This window comes from Rana temporaria, chromosome 6 (genome assembly GCF_905171775.1).
Source record: "Rana temporaria chromosome 6, aRanTem1.1, whole genome shotgun sequence".
In the NCBI taxonomy this organism is placed as follows: Eukaryota; Metazoa; Chordata; class Amphibia; order Anura; family Ranidae; genus Rana; species Rana temporaria.
In genome coordinates this window covers 189,593,304-189,615,658 of record NC_053494.1, presented here as the reverse complement: position 1 = coordinate 189,615,658, position 22,355 = coordinate 189,593,304, and the positions used below count along the sequence as shown (strand labels likewise).

Genomic DNA, 22,355 nt, shown 5'->3' with positions numbered 1-22,355 from the left:
ATGCAAATCTTTCCTTCATCTGCTTTCAGAATGTCACCTTGTTCTAGAATGATATTTCCTCGGAAGAATTAAAGCAATTTAACCACACAGAAATCCTTTCCAGATTTTCAGCACTCTAATGCATTCTGTTATCAAAATCATCTTCTGGTTTGAATTGGTTGCCAGCAATTACAGGCCCTGCCAACCGTCATTTGTAATCACAGTTCCCCTGTCTTTATGTCTCCATGATTGACGTTCTACTCAACCAGAAGCAGTCTCTCCTGCAGCAGCACAGAATGATGAATACATGGCGGCTTGGTGGTGTCGGGGGCTGGGGAGGTGCTGCAGGAAGGCGTTTGTGAGGAGGAGGTAGAAGGAGTCCGCATATAAATGTTTCATTATAGATTCCCACAAGTACCTCAAATAGACAAAAGAGAAAAGTGAATCTGAGCCCGGGGAATAGGTGGCTGTAAGAATCTGTTTTATTTTTGTCAACAGGAATAGAAGAGTTAAATGTAAAAGTTTAACTTTTGTTCTTCCAGCACTGGTTAGTATGTAAAAAAAATAAGTGTAGCGGATGGTTGCTACTAGTTACTGACATCCACCATATCACCCCACTGCCAGACCTCCATCTATTACCTCAGAGATAATGAACAGTCATTTGCGTTGTTTTGTTTATTGGGGGATATAACTTGGTTGGGGGAATATGAAGGGGATATGGGATGCCCATAGAAGTTGTTTTGCAATCATATTTAACCACTTGACCACTGGGCACTTAAACCCCCTTCCTGACCAGACCAATTTTCAGCTTTCGGTGCTCTCACAATTTGAATGACAATTACTCAGTCATACAACATTGTACCCATTTGAAATTTTTGTCCTTTTTTTCACACAAATAGAGCTTTCTTTTGGTGGTATTAGATCACCTCTGGGTTTTTTTATTTTTTGCGCTATAAAAGAAAAACGACAGAAAATTCTGTAAAAAAAAAAACTTGTTTCTGTCATATTCGCAGGTTATTTCTCACACACAGCATATGCATACCACGAATGACACCCCAAAACACATTCTGCTATTCCTCCCGAGTATGGCGATACCCCATGTGTGCAACTTTTACACGGCGTGGCCACATACAGAGGCCCAACATGCAGGGAGCGCCATCAGGCGTTCTGGAGCACCCAGGCCAATTCTGACATTTCTCTCCTACATGGAAAAATCACAATTTATTTGCTAGAAAATTACATAGAACCCCAAAACATTATATAGGCGGAGTATTTGGGGGGTATGGCAGAGTATTTGGGGGGTATGGCAGAGTATTGCGCTGGGATGGATGGCTGGATCTGTGACTGCAGTTGTCACAGATCCAGCCACAGCACTGCTGACACCCGCCCCCCCCCCCCTCTCCTCTCCTCTCCTCTCGCACTGTATCAAATGACGCCGGTTTGTTTACAAGTGATCGCTCCGTCATTTGACGGAGCGATCACGTGGTAAACGGCCGCGATCAGCGGCAATTTACCATAATCCGTGATGCGCCGGGTCTTCTAGACCCGGCGAGCACGGACACTTCCGCGAGCGCGCCCCAGGGGACGCGCAGACGCGGAAGTGCACGAGGAAGTCCCAGGGACGTCCTGTCGCAGTAATTCGACCGCGCTGTAGCAGTATTTTTGCTATAGCGCGGTCGGCAAGTGGTTAAAGAACTTGGTGGAATAGGTTAAGCCTTGAAGAACTGATGAACTCTAATATTTACAGTCACTTCCCCTGCATAACCCATGCAGACTATTGCTCCACCTCTACATCAACTCCTGCAGACTGTTGCTTCCAGGACTTCTCACCTGTTAAAGGGGTCTTCCAGATTCTGATAAGCCTCCCGCCCGCATACCCCCACAACCACCGGGCAAGGGTTGTGGGGATGAGACCCTTGTCCCCATCAACATGGGGACATCCTCCCCATGTTGAGGGCATGTGGCCTGGTGCGGTTCAGGAGAGGGGGGGGGGGCGCACTCTGTCCCCCCCTCTTTTCTGCGGCCGGCCAGGTCAACGTGCTCGGATAACGGGTCTGGTTATGCATATTTAGGGGGAACCGCACGTCATTTTTGTTTTAAATTGACGGCGGGGTTCCCCTTAATATCCAAACCAGACTTAAAGGGTCTGGTTATTGAATTTGCGGGGACCTCCGCATTTTTTTTTTTTTTCCCGGACCCAAACTTTTTCCAATTGTCCGGGTTCAGGAAAAACCCAAAGTCCGTACCGAACCCGAACGTTACAGTTCGGATTCGCTCAACCCTAATCACCATATTTTGCTTTTAATTACAGCCTTTAGCCTGTTTGGGATATGTCTCTACTAACTTTGCACATCTATAGGTAGATTCACGTAGATTGGATTTAATTTAGGTTGGCCTAGCCTAGTGTTTTTAGGCTACGCCGCCGTAAATTATTTAGGCTAGTAGTGATTTTCAATCAACTTACCTGCTAATCTATGGCGGCGTAGCCTAAAACGAGCGGGCGTAAGGGCGCCTAATTCAAATGACTTGGAGGGGGGCGTGTTGTATGGAAATGAGGCTTGACCTCACGTTTTTTGCTACTGTGCATGCGCCGGGCGACTACATTTCCCAGTGCGCATTGCGGCTAAGTACGCCGTACAGGCCTATTGATTTCGACGTGTACGTAAACGACGTATCTCCCGATTCGTGGAGACCTTACGCAAACTACGTAAAAAATTTAAACCTTGCGGCGGGAACGGCGGCCATACTTTAACATTGTTAGTCCACTTCATAGGTGGAATAACTTTAGGCCGCCTAAGGCCTTACGGAAACAACGTAATTCGACTGCGGCCGCAATGGAAGCGCAATGGAAGCGCTATCTAGCGGCCAGCAGAAAAATTGCAAGCTAAGATAGAACGGCGCAAGCCGTTCTATCTTAGCTTTGTTTAAGCGTATCTCTGTTTGAGCATACGCTTAAACAAACGCCGGCGTAGATTGAGAGTTAGGTCGGCTTATCTACTGATAAGCCGGCCTAACTCTTTGTGAATCTACCTACTAGACTTTGCAATATTTCCCCACTCTTCTCAAGTTCAGTTAACCACTTAAGCCCCGGACCATTTGTCTGGTTAAAGACCGGGCCACTTTTTGCGATTCGGCACTGCGTCGCTTTAACTGACAATTGCACGGTTGTGATACGTGGCTCCCAAACAAAATTGACGTCCTTTTTTTTTTCCCCACAAATATAGATTTCTTTTGGTGGTATTTGATCACCTCTGCGGTTTTTATTTTTTGCGCTATAAACAAAAATGGAGTGCCAATTTTGAAAAAAATTCAATATTTTTTACTTTTTTGCTATAATATCCCCAAAAAATATATAAAATATTTTTTCCTCAGTTTAGGCCGATACGTATTCTTCTACATATGTTTGGTAAAAAAATGGCAATAAGCGTTTATTGTTTTTTTTTTTTTTTTTTTTCTCGTGACTGCGACATTATGGCAGACGCATCGGACACTTTTGACTGCTGAGGTATATCAATATTATAAAGTGATGCCTTCGTCCCATTAAATTATTGGAGAGAAAAGGGAGGCTTGTGGTGGACTATAATGGCATCATATGTGCAACTGATAAAACAGTCGATAATATAATTTAAAAGGTTTTTATTACAAAAATAGAAACATTCCATAACATTTACAATAAAATATCAGTTGTGACAACCATGAATCAACTTATAGTTGGCATATACTACCAACGATATATACAAAGTACCAGTAATTGCGCAGTGTATGTAAACTCTACATGTCTCATGTTTCGCGGTTACTTGATGTCCGCTTCCTCAGGAGTCATACATAGGCGCATAATTGGTTGAAAGGTATGTACAAGGAATATGTCACGAAACTAAAAATAAACATTAATATCTTTTTTATATATATATATATATATATATATATATATATATATACAGTACAGACCAAAAGTTTGGACACACCTTCTCATTCAAAGAGTTTTCTTTATTTCCATGACTATGAAAATTGCAGATTCACACTGAAGGCATCAAAACTATGAATTAACACATGTGGAATTATACATAACAAAAAAGTGTGAAACAACTGAAAATATATTTCATATTCTAGGTTCTTCAAAGTAGCCACCTTTGCTTTGATTACTGCTTGGCACACTCTTGGCATTCTCTTGATGAGCTTCAAGAGGTAGTCACCTGGCGCAGCACCCCATCACTCTCCTTCTTGGTCAAATAGCCCTTACACAGCCTGGAGGTGTGTTTGGGGTCATTGTCCTGTTGAACAATAAATGATCAGGTGAACCTCGTTAAGTCGCCTCTGCATGCACTGCTGGGACGCCCGGTGGAGGGTACGTCAAAGTACTTGAAAAAACTGATAGCTTTTATTTTTGTGGCAGCTAGAATTTCCATCGCCAAGTCATGGAGATCCCCCACTGTCCCTTTTTGCCTCTTGAAGTCTAAGTTGTCATGGATCATGGTGAACGAGAGGTTGTCAGCCATTCTGAATGACAAAGTCAAGGTTTTCGATAAGGTGTGGGATCCCTGGATCACTTACCTCACGAATGTACACTGATCCAATTCAAGGCTGGTGGATGGGGATGCGCCATCCCTCCCCCCCCTTTTTTTTTCTTTTTTTTTTTTTTTTTCTTCTTTCTCTCTCGCTCTTCTTTCCCTTCTCCTCTTCTATCCTTTTTCCTCCTCTTCTTCCTTCCACTCTGCTCTACTACTGATATGTTACCAATTCAGAGGTAGTGGGCTGGGGTATGTTGGCCCTTTGGGCCTGGATAGCGCCACAACTGGGGGATCCCGGGCTAAGTTGACGATTATCCCTGTTGGGAGATGGTTCTGGGAGGAACGTTATGGATACTGGATACTAGATATGTAACTGTTATGTGTAAATATGCAATAATCTGTATTGGATTGATGGACCCCCTGATGTGGACTGCGGGTACATATTTTTCCTCCCCCCCCCCGCTCCTAACTTTCTTTGTATACCCCTCTCCCTGATTTATATTTCTCTTTGAAAACTTAATAAAAAATATTGGAAACGAACAATAAATGATGGTCCAACTAAACGCAAACCGGATGGAATAGCAAGCATGCCGCTACAAGATGATGTGGTAGCCATGCTGGTTCAGTATGCCTTCAATTTTGAATAAATCCCCAACAGTGTCACCAGCAAAGCACCCCCACACCATCACACCTCCTCCTCCATGCTTCACAGTGGGAACCAGGCATGTAGAGTCCATCCGTTCACCTTTTCTGCGTCGCACAAAGACACAGGGGTTGGAACCAAAGATCTCAAGTTTGGACTCATCAGACCAAAGCACAGATTTCCACTGGTCTAATGTCCATTCCTTGTGTTCTTTAGTCCAAACAAGTCTCTTCTGCTTGTTACCTTTCTTTAGCAGTGGTTTCCTAGCAGATATTCTACCATGAAGGCCTGATTCACACAGTCTCCTCCTAACAGTTCTAGAGATGTGTCTGCTGCAAAAGGTGGAAGAACCTAGAATATGAAATATATTTTCAGTTGTTTCACACTTTTTTGTTATGTATAATTCCACATGTGTTACTTCATAGTTTTCATGCCTTCAGTGTGAATCTACAATTTTCATAGTCATGAAAATAAAGAAAACTCTTTGAATGAGAAGGTGTGTCCAAACTTTTGGTCTGTACTGTGTGTGTGTATATGTATATATATATGTATATATATATATATATATATATATATATATATATATATATATATATATATATATATATATATATATATATATATATATATATATATATATATATATATATATATATATATATATATATATATACAAATTGTGGAAAACATATTGTTACAGTTCTATAGAAAAAAGTGCATCCATCTGCCAGTATATAACCATAACCATTCTATGCATTAAGGCGAAAAAACATTTGCGGATTAGGACCCCCCGAACCCCCCCTTTACTTACCTGACCCCTCAAAGTCCCTCGTCGTGAACGCACAGGCTTCTCGGCCATCTTCCCGCCTCTGTCATTGGTTGATTGAAAGCAGCGCAGCTATTGGCTCAATCACATCCAATGATGTGGCGCGCCGGGGGGCGGGGCCGAGTCATACAGTCGGCAGCTATGGCCACCGGCTCTATCACGGGAGCGCGCCTGCAAAGACTCAAAACAATGCGAGCTCGCTTGCATGAAGGTGTTGATTCCTTGCGGGGGGAGCCGAGACTCCACTCTGTGCAAAACAAACTGTACAGTGGAGGTTAGTATAACATGATTGTTATTTAAAAAAAAATAATTACTTTAGTGATCGTCATTCTGAAGATTTCCAATGGGGTTTAAAGCATAAAGCGGTTTCATTTCTGGCACGTGCTGGAAATGTAACGCTCCTATTGGTTGTGCTCTCAACCAAACTGTCAAACCATCCAATGGCTGGTGTTATAACTGATCACATGTGCAGCATCATGGCAGTTGTAGATAAAACAGGCAAAGATGGCAGCTTCCTTGGCTGAAAACGATAGTCTGGGCTAGGGTTGTCCCGATACCACTTTTCTAGGACAGAGTACAAGTACCGATACTTTTTTTCAAGTAGTCGCCGATACCGAATACCGATACTTTTTTTTAATGTGTCCCCAAATGCAGCCATGTCCCCCCACAGATGCAGCCATGTCCTCCCCCATATCCAGCCATGTCCCCCCCATATCCAGCCATGTCCCCCCCATATCCAGCCATGTCCCCCCACAGATGCAGCCATGTCCTCCCCCATATCCAGCCATGTCCCCCCCATATCCAGCCATGTCCCCCCCATATCCAGCCATGTCCCCCCCATATCCAGCCATGTCCCCCCCATATCCAGCCATGTCCCCCCCATATCCAGCCATGTCCCCCCCCATATCCAGCCATGTCCCCCCCATATCCAGCCATGTGTCTCCCCCATATCCAGCCATGTGTCTCCCCCCCATCCAGCCATGTGTCTCCCCCCCCATCCAGCCATGTGTCTCCCCCCCCATCCAGCCATGTGTCCCCCCCCCCATCCAGCCATGTGTCTCCCCCCCATCCAGCCATGTGTCTCCCCCCCCATCCAGCCATGTGTCTCCCCCCCCATCCAGCCATGTGTCCTCCCCCCCATCCAGCCATGTGTCTCCCCCCCATCCAGCCATGTGTCTCCCCCCCCATCCAGCCATGTGTCTCCCCCCCCCCATCCAGCCATGTGTCTCCCCCCCCATCCAGCCATGTGTCTCCCCCCCCATCCAGCCATGTGTCTCCCCCCCCATCCAGCCATGTGTCTCCCCCCCCATCCAGCCATGTGTCTCCCCCCCCATCCAGCCATGTGTCTCCCCCCCCATCCAGCCATGTGTCTCCCCCCCATCCAGCCATGTGTCTCCCCCCCCATCCAGCCATGTGTCTCCCCCCCCATCCAGCCATGTGTCTCCCCCCCCATCCAGCCATGTGTCTCCCCCCCCATCCAGCCATGTGTCTCCCCCCCCATCCAGCCATGTGTCTCCCCCCCCATCCAGGCATGTGTCTCCCCCCCCCATCCAGGCATGTGTCTCCCCCCCCCCATCCAGCCATGTGTCTCCCCCCCCCCCATCCAGCCATGTGTCTCCCCCCCCCCATCCAGCCATGTGTCTCCCCCCCCCCCATCCAGCCATGTGTCTCCCCCCCCCATCCAGCCATGTGTCTCCCCCCCCCATCCAGCCATGTGTCTCCCCCCCCCATCCAGCCATGTGTCTCCCCCCCCCATCCAGCCATGTGTCTCCCCCCCCCATCCAGCCATGTGTCTCCCCCCCCCATCCAGCCATGTGTCTCCCCCCCATCCAGCCATGTGTCTCCCCCCCATCCAGCCATGTGTCTCCCCCCCATCCAGCCATGTGTCTCCCCCCCCATCCAGCCATGTGTCTCCCCCCCCATCCAGCCATGTGTCTCCCCCCCCCCATCCAGCCATGTGTCTCCCCCCCCCCATCCAGCCATGTGTCTCCCCCCCCCCATCCAGCCATGTGTCTCCCCCCCCCCATCCAGCCATGTGTCTCCCCCCCCCCCCATCCAGGCATGTGTCTCCCCCCCCCCCATCCAGCCATGTGTCTCCCCCCCCCCCCCCAGCCATGTGTCTCCCCCCCCCCCCCATCCAGCCATGTGTCTCCCCCCCCCCATCCAGCCATGTGTCTCCCCCCCCCATCCAGCCATGTGTCTCCCCCCCCCATCCAGCCATGTGTCCCCCCCCCCACCCCGCCATGTGTCTCCCCCCCCCATCCAGCCATGTGTCTCCCCCCCCCATCCAGCCATGTGTCTCCCCCCCCCCCCATCCAGCCATGTGTCTCCCCCCCCCCCATCCAGCCATGTGTCTCCCCCCCCCCCCATCCAGCCATGTGTCTCCCCCCCCCCCATCCAGCCATGTGTCTCCCCCCCCCCCCCATCCAGCCATGTGTCTCCCCCCCCCCCCCCATCCAGCCATGTGTCTCCCCCCCCCCCCATCCAGCCATGTGTCTCCCCCCCCCCCCCCATCCAGCCATGTGTCTCCCCCCCATCCCATCCAGCCATGTGTCTCCCCCCCCATCCCATCCAGCCATGTGTCTCCCCCCCATCCCATCCAGCCATGTGTCTCCCCCCCATCCCATCCAGCCATGTGTCTCCCCCCCATCCCATCCAGCCATGTGTCTCCCCCCCATCCCATCCAGCCATGTGTCTCCCCCCCATCCCATCCAGCCATGTGTCTCCCCCCCATCCCATCCAGCCATGTGTCTCCCCCCCATCCCATCCAGCCATGTGTCTCCCCCCCATCCCATCCAGCCATGTGTCTCCCCCCCATCCCATCCAGCCATGTGTCTCCCCCCCATCCCATCCAGCCATGTGTCTCCCCCCCATCCCATCCAGCCATGTGTCTCCCCCCCATCCCATCCAGCCATGTGTCTCCCCCCCATCCCATCCAGCCATGTGTCTCCCCCCCATCCCATCCAGCCATGTGTCTCCCCCCCATCCCATCCAGCCATGTGTCTCCCCCCCATCCCATCCAGCCATGTGTCTCCCCCCCATCCCATCCAGCCATGTGTCTCCCCCCCATCCCATCCAGCCATGTGTCTCCCCCCCATCCCATCCAGCCATGTGTCTCCCCCCCATCCCATCCAGCATGTGTCTCCCCCCCATCCCATCCAGCCATGTGTCTCCCCCCCATCCCATCCAGCCATGTGTCTCCCCCCCATCCCATCCAGCCATGTGTCTCCCCCCCATCCCATCCAGCCATGTGTCTCCCCCCCATCCCATCCAGCCATGTGTCTCCCCCCCATCCCATCCAGCCATGTGTCTCCCCCCCATCCCATCCAGCCATGTGTCTCCCCCCCATCCCATCCAGCCATGTGTCTCCCCCCCATCCCATCCAGCCATGTGTCTCCCCCCCATCCCATCCAGCCATGTGTCTCCCCCCATCCCATCCAGCCATGTGTCTCCCCCCCATCCCATCCAGCCATGTGTCTCCCCCCCCCCATCCAGCCATGTGTCTCCCCCCCCCATCCAGCCATGTGTCTCCCCCCCCCCATCCAGCCATGTGTCTCCCCCCCCCCCATCCAGCCATGTGTCTCCCCCCCCCCCCCATCCAGCCATGTGTCTCCCCCCCCATCCAGCCATGTGTCTCCCCCCCCCCCCCATCCAGCCATGTGTCTCCCCCCCCCCCCCATCCAGCCATGTGTCTCCCCCCCCCCCCTCCAGCCATGTGTCTCCCCCCCCCCCCCCATCCAGCCATGTGTCTCCCCCCCCCCCCCATCCAGCCATGTGTCTCCCCCCCCCCCCCCATCCAGCCATGTGTCTTCCCCCCCCCCCCCATCCAGCCATGTGTCTTCCCCCCCCCCCCCATCCAGCCATGTGTCCCCCCCCCCCCCATCCAGCCATGTGTCTTCCCCCCCCCCCCCCCCATCCAGCCATGTGTCTCCCCCCCCCCCCCCCATCCAGCCATGTGTCTCCCCCCCCCCCCCATCCAGCCATGTGTCTCCCCCCCCATCCAGCCATGTGTCTCCCCCCCCATCCAGCCATGTGTCTCCCCCCCCCCCCCCCATCCAGCCATGTGTCTCCCCCCCCCCCCATCCAGCCATGTGTCTCCCCCCCCCCCCATCCAGCCATGTGTCTCCCCCCCCCATCCAGCCATGTGTCTCCCCCCCCCCATCCAGCCATGTGTCTCCCCCCCCATCCAGCCATGTGTCTTCCCCCCCCCCCCCATCCAGCCATGTGTCTTCCCCCCCCCCCCCCATCCAGCCATGTGTCTTCCCCCCCCCCCCCCCCATCCAGCCATGTGTCTTCCCCCCCCCCCCCCATCCCGCCCTGTCCCCCCCCCCCCCCCCATCCAGCCATGTGTCTCTCCCCCCCCATCCAGCCATGTTTCCCCCCCCCATATGCAGCCATGGCCCGCTTACCTGCTACCGCCGACTGTGTACAGTACTACGGCCAGGAACATTACAGCTTTGAATAGCTTTGTAATGATTGGAGCCGCGCTGCGTGTATAGACACTCCACCTCGCTCGGGATTGGACAGTTCACCCGAGCAAGGGGGAGTGTCTATGCGCGGCGCAAATCATTACAGCTATTCAAAGCTGTAATGTTCCCGCCCGTATTACACAGTCGGCGGTAGCGGGGATGCGGCGGATCGCGGCGGTGGTTTGTGGCGGCGGGGGGGGGGTCGGGGGGGTTGTTAAGTATTCTATTTGTGTATCGGGGCGGGGTATCGGCATCTGAGTACCGCCGAAAAAACTCGGAATCTGGGCTATGACTAAACCATGCAAGGACATTTACCTTTTTTCTCTTTCAATCTCTTGTGAGCTCATTGTTGATGTGTGCTTAGGTCATTGTTGTGTTGGAAGGTAAACCTTCTTCCCATTGACAACTTTCTGGTAGAGTGCAGCAGAATTTCCTCCAAGAATTTGATGGTATTTGGTATGTTGCCCCATCCGTTTTTTTCTTCTAGCCTGACAAGTGCTCCAGTCCCTGCTGCAGAGAAACACTATTGATCTTTACTTGAACTGTATCGTTGTATATTTATTTTATGTTTTGTTTAATCCATTACCTTTTTTTTCTTCTTCTTTTTAAGATGTTTTGGATGGGTACAATGGAACCATTTTTGCGTACGGACAGACCGCTTCTGGAAAGACTCACACAATGGAGGTAATACAATGGAATCCATGACGGTCCTGTGAATGCGGTGATGTTGCTGTAAAACCATAGTCGGCTAGTTTGGTCTTTATCCCACTGATGATGCATGTGGCAGTCTCCCACACAGGCCCTTTAATTTTAAACCTGAAAAGCATTAGGTTGGCTCTAAGCTATGGTTAAGCCCCAAATCCAGTGGGAGACCTGCCCTGGTACACAGTCAGATTTAACCACTTTATTACTGGGCACTTAAACCCCCTTCGTGCCCAGACCAATTTTCAGCTTTCAGCGCTGACGCATTTTGAATGACAATTGCGCGGTCATACAACACTGTACCCAAATTATATTTTTATAATTTTTTCCCCACAACTAGAGCTTTCTTTTGGCGGTGTTTGATCACCTCTGCGATTTTTATTTTTTGCGCTATAAACATAAAAAAACTGTAAATTTTGAAAAAAACACAATATTTTTTACTTTTTGTTATAATATCCCATTTAAAAAAAAAATGTCCGTCGGTTTAGGCCGATACGTATTCTTCTACATATTTTTGTTAAAAAAAATCGCAATAAGCGTATATTGATTGGTTTGCGCAAAAGTTATAGCGCCTACAAAATAGGGGATAGATTTATGATTTTTTTTTTTTTTTTACTAGTAATGGCGGCGATTTGCGTTTTTTTTTTTTTTTTTTGTCAGGCCTGCGATATTGCGGCGGACGTATCGAACACTTTTGACACAATTTTGGGACCATTCACATTTATACAGCGATCAGTGCTATAAAAATGCACTAATTACTGTATAAATGTGACTGGCAGTGAAGGGGTTAAAACTAGGGGGTGAGGAAGGGGTTAAATGTATTCCCTGGGTGTGTCCTTACTGTGTGGGGGGAGGGGACTGACTGGGGGAGGTGACCGATGCTGTGTCCCTATGTAAAGGGACACAGATCGGTCTCCTCTCTCCCTGACAGCACGTGGAGCTCTGTGTTTACACACACAGATCCACGTCCCTGCTGTCACCGACGATCGCGGGTGTCTGGCGGACATCGCGCCCGCCAGGCACACGCATCGGCTCCCGAGCGATGCGCCGGGCACGTTGTTTCCCCGCTGCGCGCCCCCAGCGGCGCACACGGGGAACAGGACGTCCATGGGCGTCCACCCGGCACTTGAGAGCCGCGCTGTGGACGTCTTTCGTCCATAGCGCGGATCCCAAGTGGTTAAAAGAGAAATTTGGACTTTTTGGATTTTTTTGCAAATTCATACCAACCTTGGTGGATACAGAATCGGTCTGATGATGCATCTGTCTCCCGTTGCCTCGAACACTGAGAACCGAGCAATCAAACACAGCCCATCGCTCAGTTCTCAGCGCTCCCTGAGCAGAGAGCTGGTGACTGTCAGTCAACGCTGTCTGCTCTGCCCCCCTTTCACTCGCTGGAGCGCTGAGCTGTAGAGGGGGAGCGAACAGCCTCTCAGGGCTCGCTGAGAGGCTGAGCCGGGTGTCGAGCCAGGCGTCGGTCCAGGCATGTGGACGGATCCTGACTTCTTTGTAAGCAATCTTGCCTGTACCTGGACCGGCTTTGTGGCATCAGCTGACAGCAGGCTCCACGAAGCGCGGCGCTTCTTTCCATCCGGCGTAGCGTATCTCTGATACACTACGCCGCCGTAACTTACAGCGTATTTTCTGTATCCTGAAAGAATTTGCTCCGTAAGTTACGGCGGCGTAGTGTAACTTTGGCGGCGTAAGGGCGCGCAATTCAAATGTATGAGATGGGGGCGTGTTTTATGTTAATACATCTTGACCTGACGTAAATGACAATTTATTTTTTTTTGAACGGCGCATGCGCAGTCCGTGGGGGTATCCCAGTGCGCATGCTCGAAATTAACCCGCAACAAGCCAATGCTTACGACGTGAACGTCATTCTACGCAAAGCCCTATTCGCGAACGACTTACGCAAACAACGCAAAAAAATTCTAAATTCGACGCGGGAACGATGGCCATACTTAACATAGGATACGCCTCATATAGCAGGGGTAACTATACGCCGGAAAAAGCCTTACGGAAACGACGTAAAAAAAATGCGCCGGACGTACGTTCGTGGATTGCCGTATCTAGCTAATTTGCATACTCGACGCGGAAATCAACGGAAATGCCACCTAGTGGCCAGCGTAAATTATGCACCTTAGATTCGACGGCGTACTAAGACGTACGCCAGTCGGATCTAGCACAGCTTCAGGCGTATCTTGTTTTATGGATACAAAACAAAGATATGCCGGAGCAAACTAGAAGTTGCGCAGCGTATCAATAGATACGCCAGCGTAACTTCTTTGTGGATCTACCCCTTTGTCTCTATACCCTGTAAACAGTCATTTGAGCAAAAACAATGTTTTCCTTTACAACTCCTTTAAAGAATAGCTAAGCTTTCAAAAAAAGTATAGTTATTCTTTTGCCCACTCTGTGACCTAACCTAAAGCCCCTCGCCACTGCCACTGATGTGTACTTCCCTGTATTGGGGGTCTATGTAAGACCTTAAGGAATTTTCAGTTTCCCCCACTCTATAATCCTCTTCCTCCTGGGTATGCCTGTGCAGTAGAACCCCAAAGACTTTCATGGAACCAATATGCAGTAGAACCCCACAGACTTCCATGGAACCAATATGCAGTAGAACCCCACAGACTTCCATGGAACCAATATGCAGTAGAACCCCACAGACTTCCATGGAACCAATATGCAGTAGAACCCCACAGACTTCCATGGAACCAATATGCAGTAGAACCCCACAGACTTCCATGGAACCAATATGCAGTAGAACCCCACAGACTTCCATGGAACCAATATGCAGTAGAACCCCACAGACTTCCATGGAACCAATATGCAGTAGAACCCCACAGACTTCCATGGAACCAATATGCAGTAGAACCCCACAGACTTCCATGGAACCAATATGCAGTAGAACCCCACAGACTTCCATAGAACCAATATGCAGTAGAACCTCACAGACTTCCATAGAACCAATACAGGTGCTGCTTGGGAGGCCTCAAAGAAGTTTATGAAGTTCTCTGTAGAGGCACAGCAAGGAGAAATTACACTTATTATTTACCACCAGAATTGATGAAAAATTAAAATGTGTATATAAAGAATATAAAAATGTCACTCTAAGACATTTTGAAGATCTTATGCATATATGAGCACACTGGAAGTAATTGTCGGCCATCTTTTGTCCTCAGGGAAAGCTGCATGACCATCAGCTCATGGGAATCATTCCAAGGATTGCCCGGGACATATTCGATCATATTTATTCGATGGATGAAAACTTAGAATTCCATATAAAGGTAAGGAAGGTGTTCGGGCAGGCAAATCGGGGTGTTAAGAATGGGTTTTATAGTGTATTTTCTTACGTAAATCTTAATCAAATATAAAATTAAATGATAAAGAAATAAAATACATACACTGTTGGTGCACTATCCTCCTCTGACCCCCTATGCAGTGTGAGTAATTATGAAACCGGTTTTATTTACGATGGTAATAAATTGTGTGTGTATATATATATATATATATATATATATATATATATATATATATATATATAATTATAATATTTTTTTTTTTTCGCCTCCATTACCTGTAATGTATCGTCCTGTCTGTGAAAATATTCTCATGGCTGAATCCTACAAGAACTACAGTAGTACTTTCATGCTGAACTATCAATTTCTTATAGTTGTATCATCCACATTTGAAATCCAGATAGATAGATAGATAGATAGATAGATAGATAGATAGATAGATAGATAGATAGATAGATAGATAGATAGATAGATAGATAGATAGATAGATAGTAAAGCCATGTACAAATGTACGGGTTTCCCGTCTGGAAAACTGCCATGTGAGCTTTTGGCCGGGAATCCTGGCCGTGTGTATGCTCCATCAGTTTTCCCGACGGGAAAACTACTGGGAAAATAAGAGAATCGTCTTCTTTTTTTTTTTTCTCCCACGGTTTTTAAGCGCTGCAGTCTTTTCCCATAGGAAAACTGCCGGGAGCATACACTTGGCTGGGTTTCCCGACCAAAGCTCTCATGGCAGTTTTCCTGTCGGGGGAAACCTGGTGGTGTGTAGGGGGAAAAAGTTACAGAGCAGGTTCTCGGTTTTTCCCTCTGTTTGATGCACAATTTATATGTCAGATTTCATTTATTGCATTGCTCAGGTTAATATTTTATTTCCTTCTCTAGCTGCTGAATTTAACTTTTTTTTTTTTTTTTTTCTCTGGTAGGTCTCCTACTTTGAAATTTATATGGACAAAATTCGGGATTTACTGGATGGTAAGACATTTTTCTGTATCGATTTCAGTCAAGTAATAAAAGTTAAAGAACTTGAGGCAATTACTTTTTTTGCAATGCTTACCACTTCAATGTATCCTTTACTTCGTTGCTGTGCAGCCAGTGTTCTGAATGATCAATCTCTAAATCTCAGTCCCAATATAAGTAACCACTTACGTGGGTTGTAATGGGGGCTATTCCTCCACTTCTGGTCCTTTCACAGCTCCAACCAGGCACTCCCCTCCACTTACTCTTGGACAACTGAGCTCAGACCTATATTGTGGGAAGACTAGAGTATTAGCTTCTGGGTTGTTTTTCTAAATGACAGGAATGGTCTGCAGCTGATATCATTCACAACACAAGCTGGCAGCGATTACTGTAGTCCCTCTCCCTGCAGAGCTCTGCAGTATTTCCTCCATGTCTTTCCTTAGCGCAGGCCTGCCCAAACTTTTTAGTACCACGGCTGCATTGTATATTTTATAAATCGTTGGCCAGAAAAAAATATTCCTCATACTCATCATGGGCCCCCCCCCCCTTACATCTGGTTCCCAATCAGAGAACTCCTTACATCAGGATCCCCATTAGAGCCCCCCTTATATTGGGACTAAGACCCCCAGGAGACTCCCCTCAGTGGATTGGCATCCCCGATGAGACTCCCCCTCAGTGGATTGGCATCCCCAATGAGACTCCCCTCAGTGGATCGGCATCCTCAGTGGATCAGCATCCCCATTAGACTTCCCCCTTTCCCATCAGAGCATCTATCTATCTATCTATCTATCTATCTATCTATCTATCTATCTCTATCTATCTATCTATCTATCTATCTATCTATCTATCCTCAGTTTGCATTAGGAGTCCCTACTTACATACGGGTGCACAGTTTCTCCTTGCATCAGAAGTGCCAGACCATAGGTCGCCTTTGCTGACCTTAATCCTCAGAGTGCACACTGAGGATATGCCATTAGGCCGCGTACACACATTCAGTCCATCCAACGAGCATGGTCCGAAGGACCGTTTTCAACGGTTAACCGATGAAGCTGTCTGATGTGCCTACACACCATCAGTTTAAAAAACCGATCGTGTCAGAACGCAGACACGTAAACCAAGTACGACGGCACTATAAAGGGGAGGTTCAAATCCAATGGCGCCACCCTTGGGGCTGCTTTAGCTCATTTTGTGTTGGTAAAAGATGATTTGCGCTTTTTCTGTCTGTTACAGCGTGATGAATGTGCCATCTCCAAAACGAACGCTAGTTTTACCAGAACGAGCGCTCCCGTCCTCTCATTTAGTCTGAGCATGTGTGGATTTTGAACCGATGGTCGTGCGTACTAACGACTGGTTTTGACCTATCGGTTAGGCGTCCATCGGATCAATTTTTAAAGCAAGTTCTCTTTTTTTGGACCAAAGGACAACTGACCGATGGGGCCCACACGCGGTCGGTTTGGACCGATGAAACTGAACTTCAGTCCGTTTTCATCGGTTTTATCCGATCGTGTGTACAAGGCCTTAAACCTAGCTGAGGGCTGGATATAATCTTGTAGTAAGGTGGATGTGACCCTCAGGCCGTAGTTTGGAGACTATGAGGAAGGCTTTTGCCGAAACATGTTAGCGTTTTGATGTCTCGCTGCTTTTTGTGCTCAATAAAGATTTAAGAAGAAGCAATCGAGTTGCCGTAATTTTGCAATTTTGATGTATGGGACACAATGGCATGAGCACCGTTATTCAGCTCATCATCCTACAAACATGCGGTAGAGGTTTGGTGCATTTTTGTCTACGTAGTTTGGAGACGCTTGCCCTAGTCCCTATACACACTATAATGCCGCGTACACGCGACTATTTTTAATGGTCTAGAAAAAACGTAAGTTTTTTTCAATCCGATTTATTGTTAAAACGGCCTTGCCTACACACGATCGTGAAAAAAAAATGCTCTAGCAAAGCGCGGTGATGTACAACGGCACTATAAAGGGGAAGTTCCATTCGGATGACGCCACCCTTGGGGCTGCTTTTGCTGATTTTGTGTTGGTAAAAGACGATTCGCGCTTTTCAGTCTGTTACAGCGTGATGAATGTGCTATCTCCATCATGAACGCTAGTTTTACCAGAACGAGCGCTCCCGTCTCATAACTTCTGAGCATGCGCTATTTTTTCACGTCGTTAAAGCCCACACACACGACCATTTTTTACGACGTTAAAAATGACGTGAAAAATTAGAGCATGTTCTAAATTTTTAATGGCCATTTTTTATGTTGTGAAAAATGCTCTGGAGCCCACACACGGTCTTTTTAATGACATAAAAAAACAAAACGTAATTCTTTACATCCCGAATAACAGTCGTGTGTATGCGGCATTAGATTTTCTGCACATTTGTCTTCAGATTTACCAGAACCATATAATATAAGGTTAAACCTTAAGAGTTTCAATTTGTATGCAATCAGGCAGGCCCTTGCACTACATGGTTTTGGTAAATCTGAAGATAAAAATCTGCAGAAAATCTAATAGTGTGTATGGGGTCTTGGTGTACCAGGTAGAGAATGGGAGGCATGAGGCTGCAGATTAGATGGCACATTTAAAAGGTCGGTTTTCTGGAGCTAAACTTCTATTTTAAGGGACACAGGATTCAGGTAATGTATATATATTTTTAAGTGTTTAAAGGTTTTCAAAGCATTAAAAAAAAAAAAGGCACACACACATGGGGGATTCAGATGATCTCTGATTGGGTTATGTGCCGCCTACCTCCCAAGTATCCCTTTAAAGCTGAGTTCCACCCAAATTTGGAACTTCCGCTTATCCCACTCCTCACCCCCTTACATGCCACATTTGGCATGTAATTTTTTTGGGGGGGGAGTGGGGGCTTCAGGAGGAGTGGGACTTCCTGTCCCACTTCCTCCTTCCGGGTAGACGATTAAGCCTAATCGCCTAGGCGATTAAGCTTAATCACCTACAGGAAGGGGTTGCTGTAGGCGATCGCCCAGGACACGTGACAGGTCCTCGGCGATCGCCTGTCCAATCAGACGGCGCCTCGTCGGGCCGCGCGCGCATGCGCAGTGTCGCTCGCGCATGCGCAGTGGGTGCCCGGCCGTGAAGCCGAAAGCTGTCACGGCCGGGTGCCCACACTGAGCATGAAGACGCCGGCGGCGTCTTGGGGGCGAGGAGCGGAGCCCCGTCCGGCGCGTCGCTGGAGCCGTGGAGCAGGTAAGTGTCGGTTTATTAAAAGCCAGCAGCTACACTTTTTGTAGCTGCTGACTTTTAATAAACTTACAAAATGGGTGGAAAACCCCTTTAATGAGCAAAAATGTACAACTACATCTATTTGCTTCTAAATGGGAAGCAGAATATTTTTATGTAATAGTCGAAAATGGGTTCCTCCCATGTGCAAATCATTTAAAAAAAAAATATATATATATATACACACACACACACAGAACATTTATATCCTTAGTTTAAATTCATCCAAATCTTATTACATGTCTTTTGGGGTTTCTGTTCCACATTTTAAAAGATTTAGTCTGAATTTTCTTCAGTACTGAATTTTTTTCATCACGTTTCTTCATTTCTCTCATTCTCTGCAGTCTCCAAAACAAACTTGGCAGTACATGAAGATAAAAACAGAGTTCCCTATGTGAAGGTAAAGTATAGCATGTCTGTTAAGATAACATGTAGTATATTCTTTTTGCATGTATTTTTTTTTTCTTTTTTCAAAGAACGCATCCTGAGCTTTACCACCATTTGCCTTTTAAAGGGAAATGCATTTGAGTGTGCTAGTAACCACATTAAACATTTAAAGGCCGCTTTACCCTTCTTTTGTGTACTTCCTTTGCATCCTTAAAGCTGAATTAACCCTGAAGTCGAATGCAAGCCACAGTGAAATTGCGCTGGGATGTCCGATTCAAAGTCGAGCGGGTGGCTGCTTGGCACCACTTACACCCTAGATATGAGTGTAAAGTTGTGCAAAAGATGGAGTTGGCCTTTAAGAAACTACTAGCCAGGGGCTGCTTACTAAGCCCCACCTATAACGAACTAAAATACCACTTTGGGTAGAGAAAGCCTTAAATTCAATAAATTGATTATGTGCTGCAAATAATAAACATTGGGCCAGATTCAGGTAGACTTACGACGGGCGTATCAGTAGATACGCCGTCGTAAGTCTGAATCCGCGCTGTCGCAACTTTAAACGTATGCTCAAACTGAGATACGCTTAAATGTTGCTAAGATACGGCCGGCGTAAGTCTCCTACGCCGTCGTATCTTAACTGCATATTTACGCTGGCCGCTAGGAGCGTGTACGCTGATTTACGCCTAGAATATGTAAATCAGCTAGATACGCTTATTCACGAACGTACGCCCGGCCGTCGCAGTAAAGATACACCGTTTACGTAAGGGGTTTTCAGGCGTAAAGATAAACCACCAAAAAGATGGCGCAGCCAATGTTAAGTATGGACGTCGGAACCACGTCAAATTTTTAAAATGTTACTTTGTTTGCGTAACTCGTCCATGAATGGGGCTGGCCGTAATTTACGTTCACGTCGAAAGCATTGACGATTTGCCAACGTCATTTGGAGCATGCGCACTGGGATACGTCCACGGACGTTCGATCGAAACGTCATTTACGTGGGGTCACACTTAATATACATAAAACACGCCCACAGCTTCAACATTTGAATTAGGCAGGCTTACGCCGGCCCTAATACGCTACACCACCGTAACTTCGGTGGCAAAATCTTTGAGAATACCATATTCGCCTCTCAAAGTTGTGGCGTAGCGTATAGGAGATATGCTACGCCCGCCTAAAGGTATGTGAATCTAGCCCATTCCCTGTTTCAGATGAATGTCATTCAGATTAGAAGATCTTGTTCAAATCTGAATTGGAAAAATTCTGATTCTGTTCTAATTGTAAAATTGATCTGATTGTTTTTTGTATTTTTACATGTGTTCTGTATGTTTCAGGGCTGTACGGAGAGGTTTGTATCCAGCCCTGAGGAGGTGATGGATGTTATCGATGATGGAAAGGCGAATAGACACGTTGCTGTTACGAGTAAGTCCTCATAAAATCATTAAACTGGTATGTTTAATAAAAAAAAAAGGCTCATCTGTTAAGGTAAACCTCCACTTTAACCACTTCCCCACCACCGTATAGTCATATGGCGGTCGCAGGCACCCTTCGTCCCTCCGGGCGGCCATCATATGACATCCTGGGATTCCCTGCGCACTCGTTGCATCACTAGGGAACCAATGCGCGTGCCTGGCGGCCATGGTGTCCGCCGTGCACCCGCGATTGCTCGACACAGAGCAGGGACGTGGATCTAATGTTTCCTTCAGCTGTCTGGTGCATGCCGCCTCCATTGCGAGTAAGGGAACCCGGCAGTTTAGCCTCAGTCTAAATGCCAGAGCACCTTGTATTTTTGGTGCACCGTGATTCTATAGAAATTAGTGCTGTGCGTTAAACGCGATATTAACGGCGTTAACGCAAACCCATGTTAACGCTGTCAATTTTTTTATTGCGCGATTAACGCTCGGGGTGGACGTGCAGAGTGTGCAGCGGCGCGGCTTACCTTCTCGCTGGATTCACAGGCAAGTTACTCACCTTGTCCCTGGATCCAGCGATGCCACCCCGCTGTGTGATCGAGCGGGTCCTCCTCGCTCGATTCACAGTGTCTGTGTGCCGCCGATCTCCGTTCCCTGCGACGTTACGACGCACGGGAGCGGAGAACGGCGCCAAATTAAAAAAAGTAAACAAACACAATACACACAGTATACTGTAATCTTATAGATTACAGTACTGTATGTAAAAAATACACACCCCCCTTGTCCCTAGTGGTCTGCCCAGTGTCCTGCATGTACTTTTATAAAATAAAAATTGTTATTTCTGGCTGCAAACTGTAGATTGTCCAAAAGTGTCCCTTTATGTCAAAAATGGTTTTAGATCAGCTAAAAAACAGCGATCAAAATTTATGACGAATTAATCGTGAGTTAACTATGACATTAATGCGATTAATCGCGATTAAAAATTTTAATTGTTTGACAGCACTAATAGAAATGCATGAATGTGAAAGGTACTTACATTATCATCCAGCTGTTACATTTATTTAATCTTACAAGTTTGTTTTTAAAGTAAATTTGATGTGACTTTTGCATGCCTCCCCTAGTAATCGTATTCAATCCAAAGATTGGGGCGCTGTATTTTCTCTGCACTCAGTTCCTGCTTAATAACCGTTGAGATAAGAGATCAGCCACACAGGGAGTGCATTGTTTTCAGCCAGTCGGCTGACTCAGACTTGCTTTGTAAAGCGCAAACCATTGCAAAGGAGGAAGCAGACGGTGTATTTGTACTCAGCAATTATAGCTGCCCCCCCCATGTAGTTACAGTCACAAATTATATATAAACGCTTTAAAAACAATAACATTGATACGATTACTTGCATCAATCAAATTTTATACTGAAATGCCTTTTTTTTTTTTTTTTTATTCCTCTTTTGTGGGTTTTGTCTCCATCTAATATGAATCCCCTTTGCTGTTTGTCCTATGCAGACATGAATGAACACAGTTCCAGAAGTCACAGTATTTTTTTAATCAATATAAAACAAGAAAATATTGAGACTGAGAAGAAGCTTTGCGGGAAACTGTACCTTGTAGATCTGGCAGGAAGTGAAAAGGTGAGAACATTTATTTGCTCTGCTTTGGAAATCTTCCTGGGTAGGGTTTGATTGGGTTTTATGTGGTCTTCCTTTTACAAAATTTCTGAGTTTAAAGTAGAACTGTAGGGTTTTTTTTTTTTTTTCTTCATTTTTGGATGGAGCAAGGGAGGATAGTAACCCGTCGGATTTATTTTTGCCATCTGTGTCCCATTGTGGATATTTACTTCCACTTCCGGTTCCATAGCCAAACAGGACGTGTGAGAAAATCCTTGCATATTAAGGGAATTTTTTGGGGCTACCCCAGGTCACCAGAACTAGTATCCCCAT

At 47.5% G+C, this 22,355-nt stretch overlaps 1 protein-coding gene across 1 annotated transcript in view; it reads left to right on the top strand.

Annotated features, from left to right (window-relative positions):
* KIF5C (kinesin family member 5C) overlaps positions 1–22,355 on the top strand; it is a 129,060-nt gene that overhangs the window by 22,203 nt on the left and 84,502 nt on the right. Inside the window, exons 3-8 of the mRNA XM_040358021.1 lie at positions 11,036–11,109; positions 14,313–14,417; positions 15,353–15,401; positions 18,967–19,022; positions 20,341–20,428; positions 21,922–22,046. Of these exons, the coding sequence (XP_040213955.1) occupies positions 11,036–11,109; positions 14,313–14,417; positions 15,353–15,401; positions 18,967–19,022; positions 20,341–20,428; positions 21,922–22,046 (497 nt within the window). The remainder of the gene's footprint in view (positions 1–11,035; positions 11,110–14,312; positions 14,418–15,352; positions 15,402–18,966; positions 19,023–20,340; positions 20,429–21,921; positions 22,047–22,355) is intronic.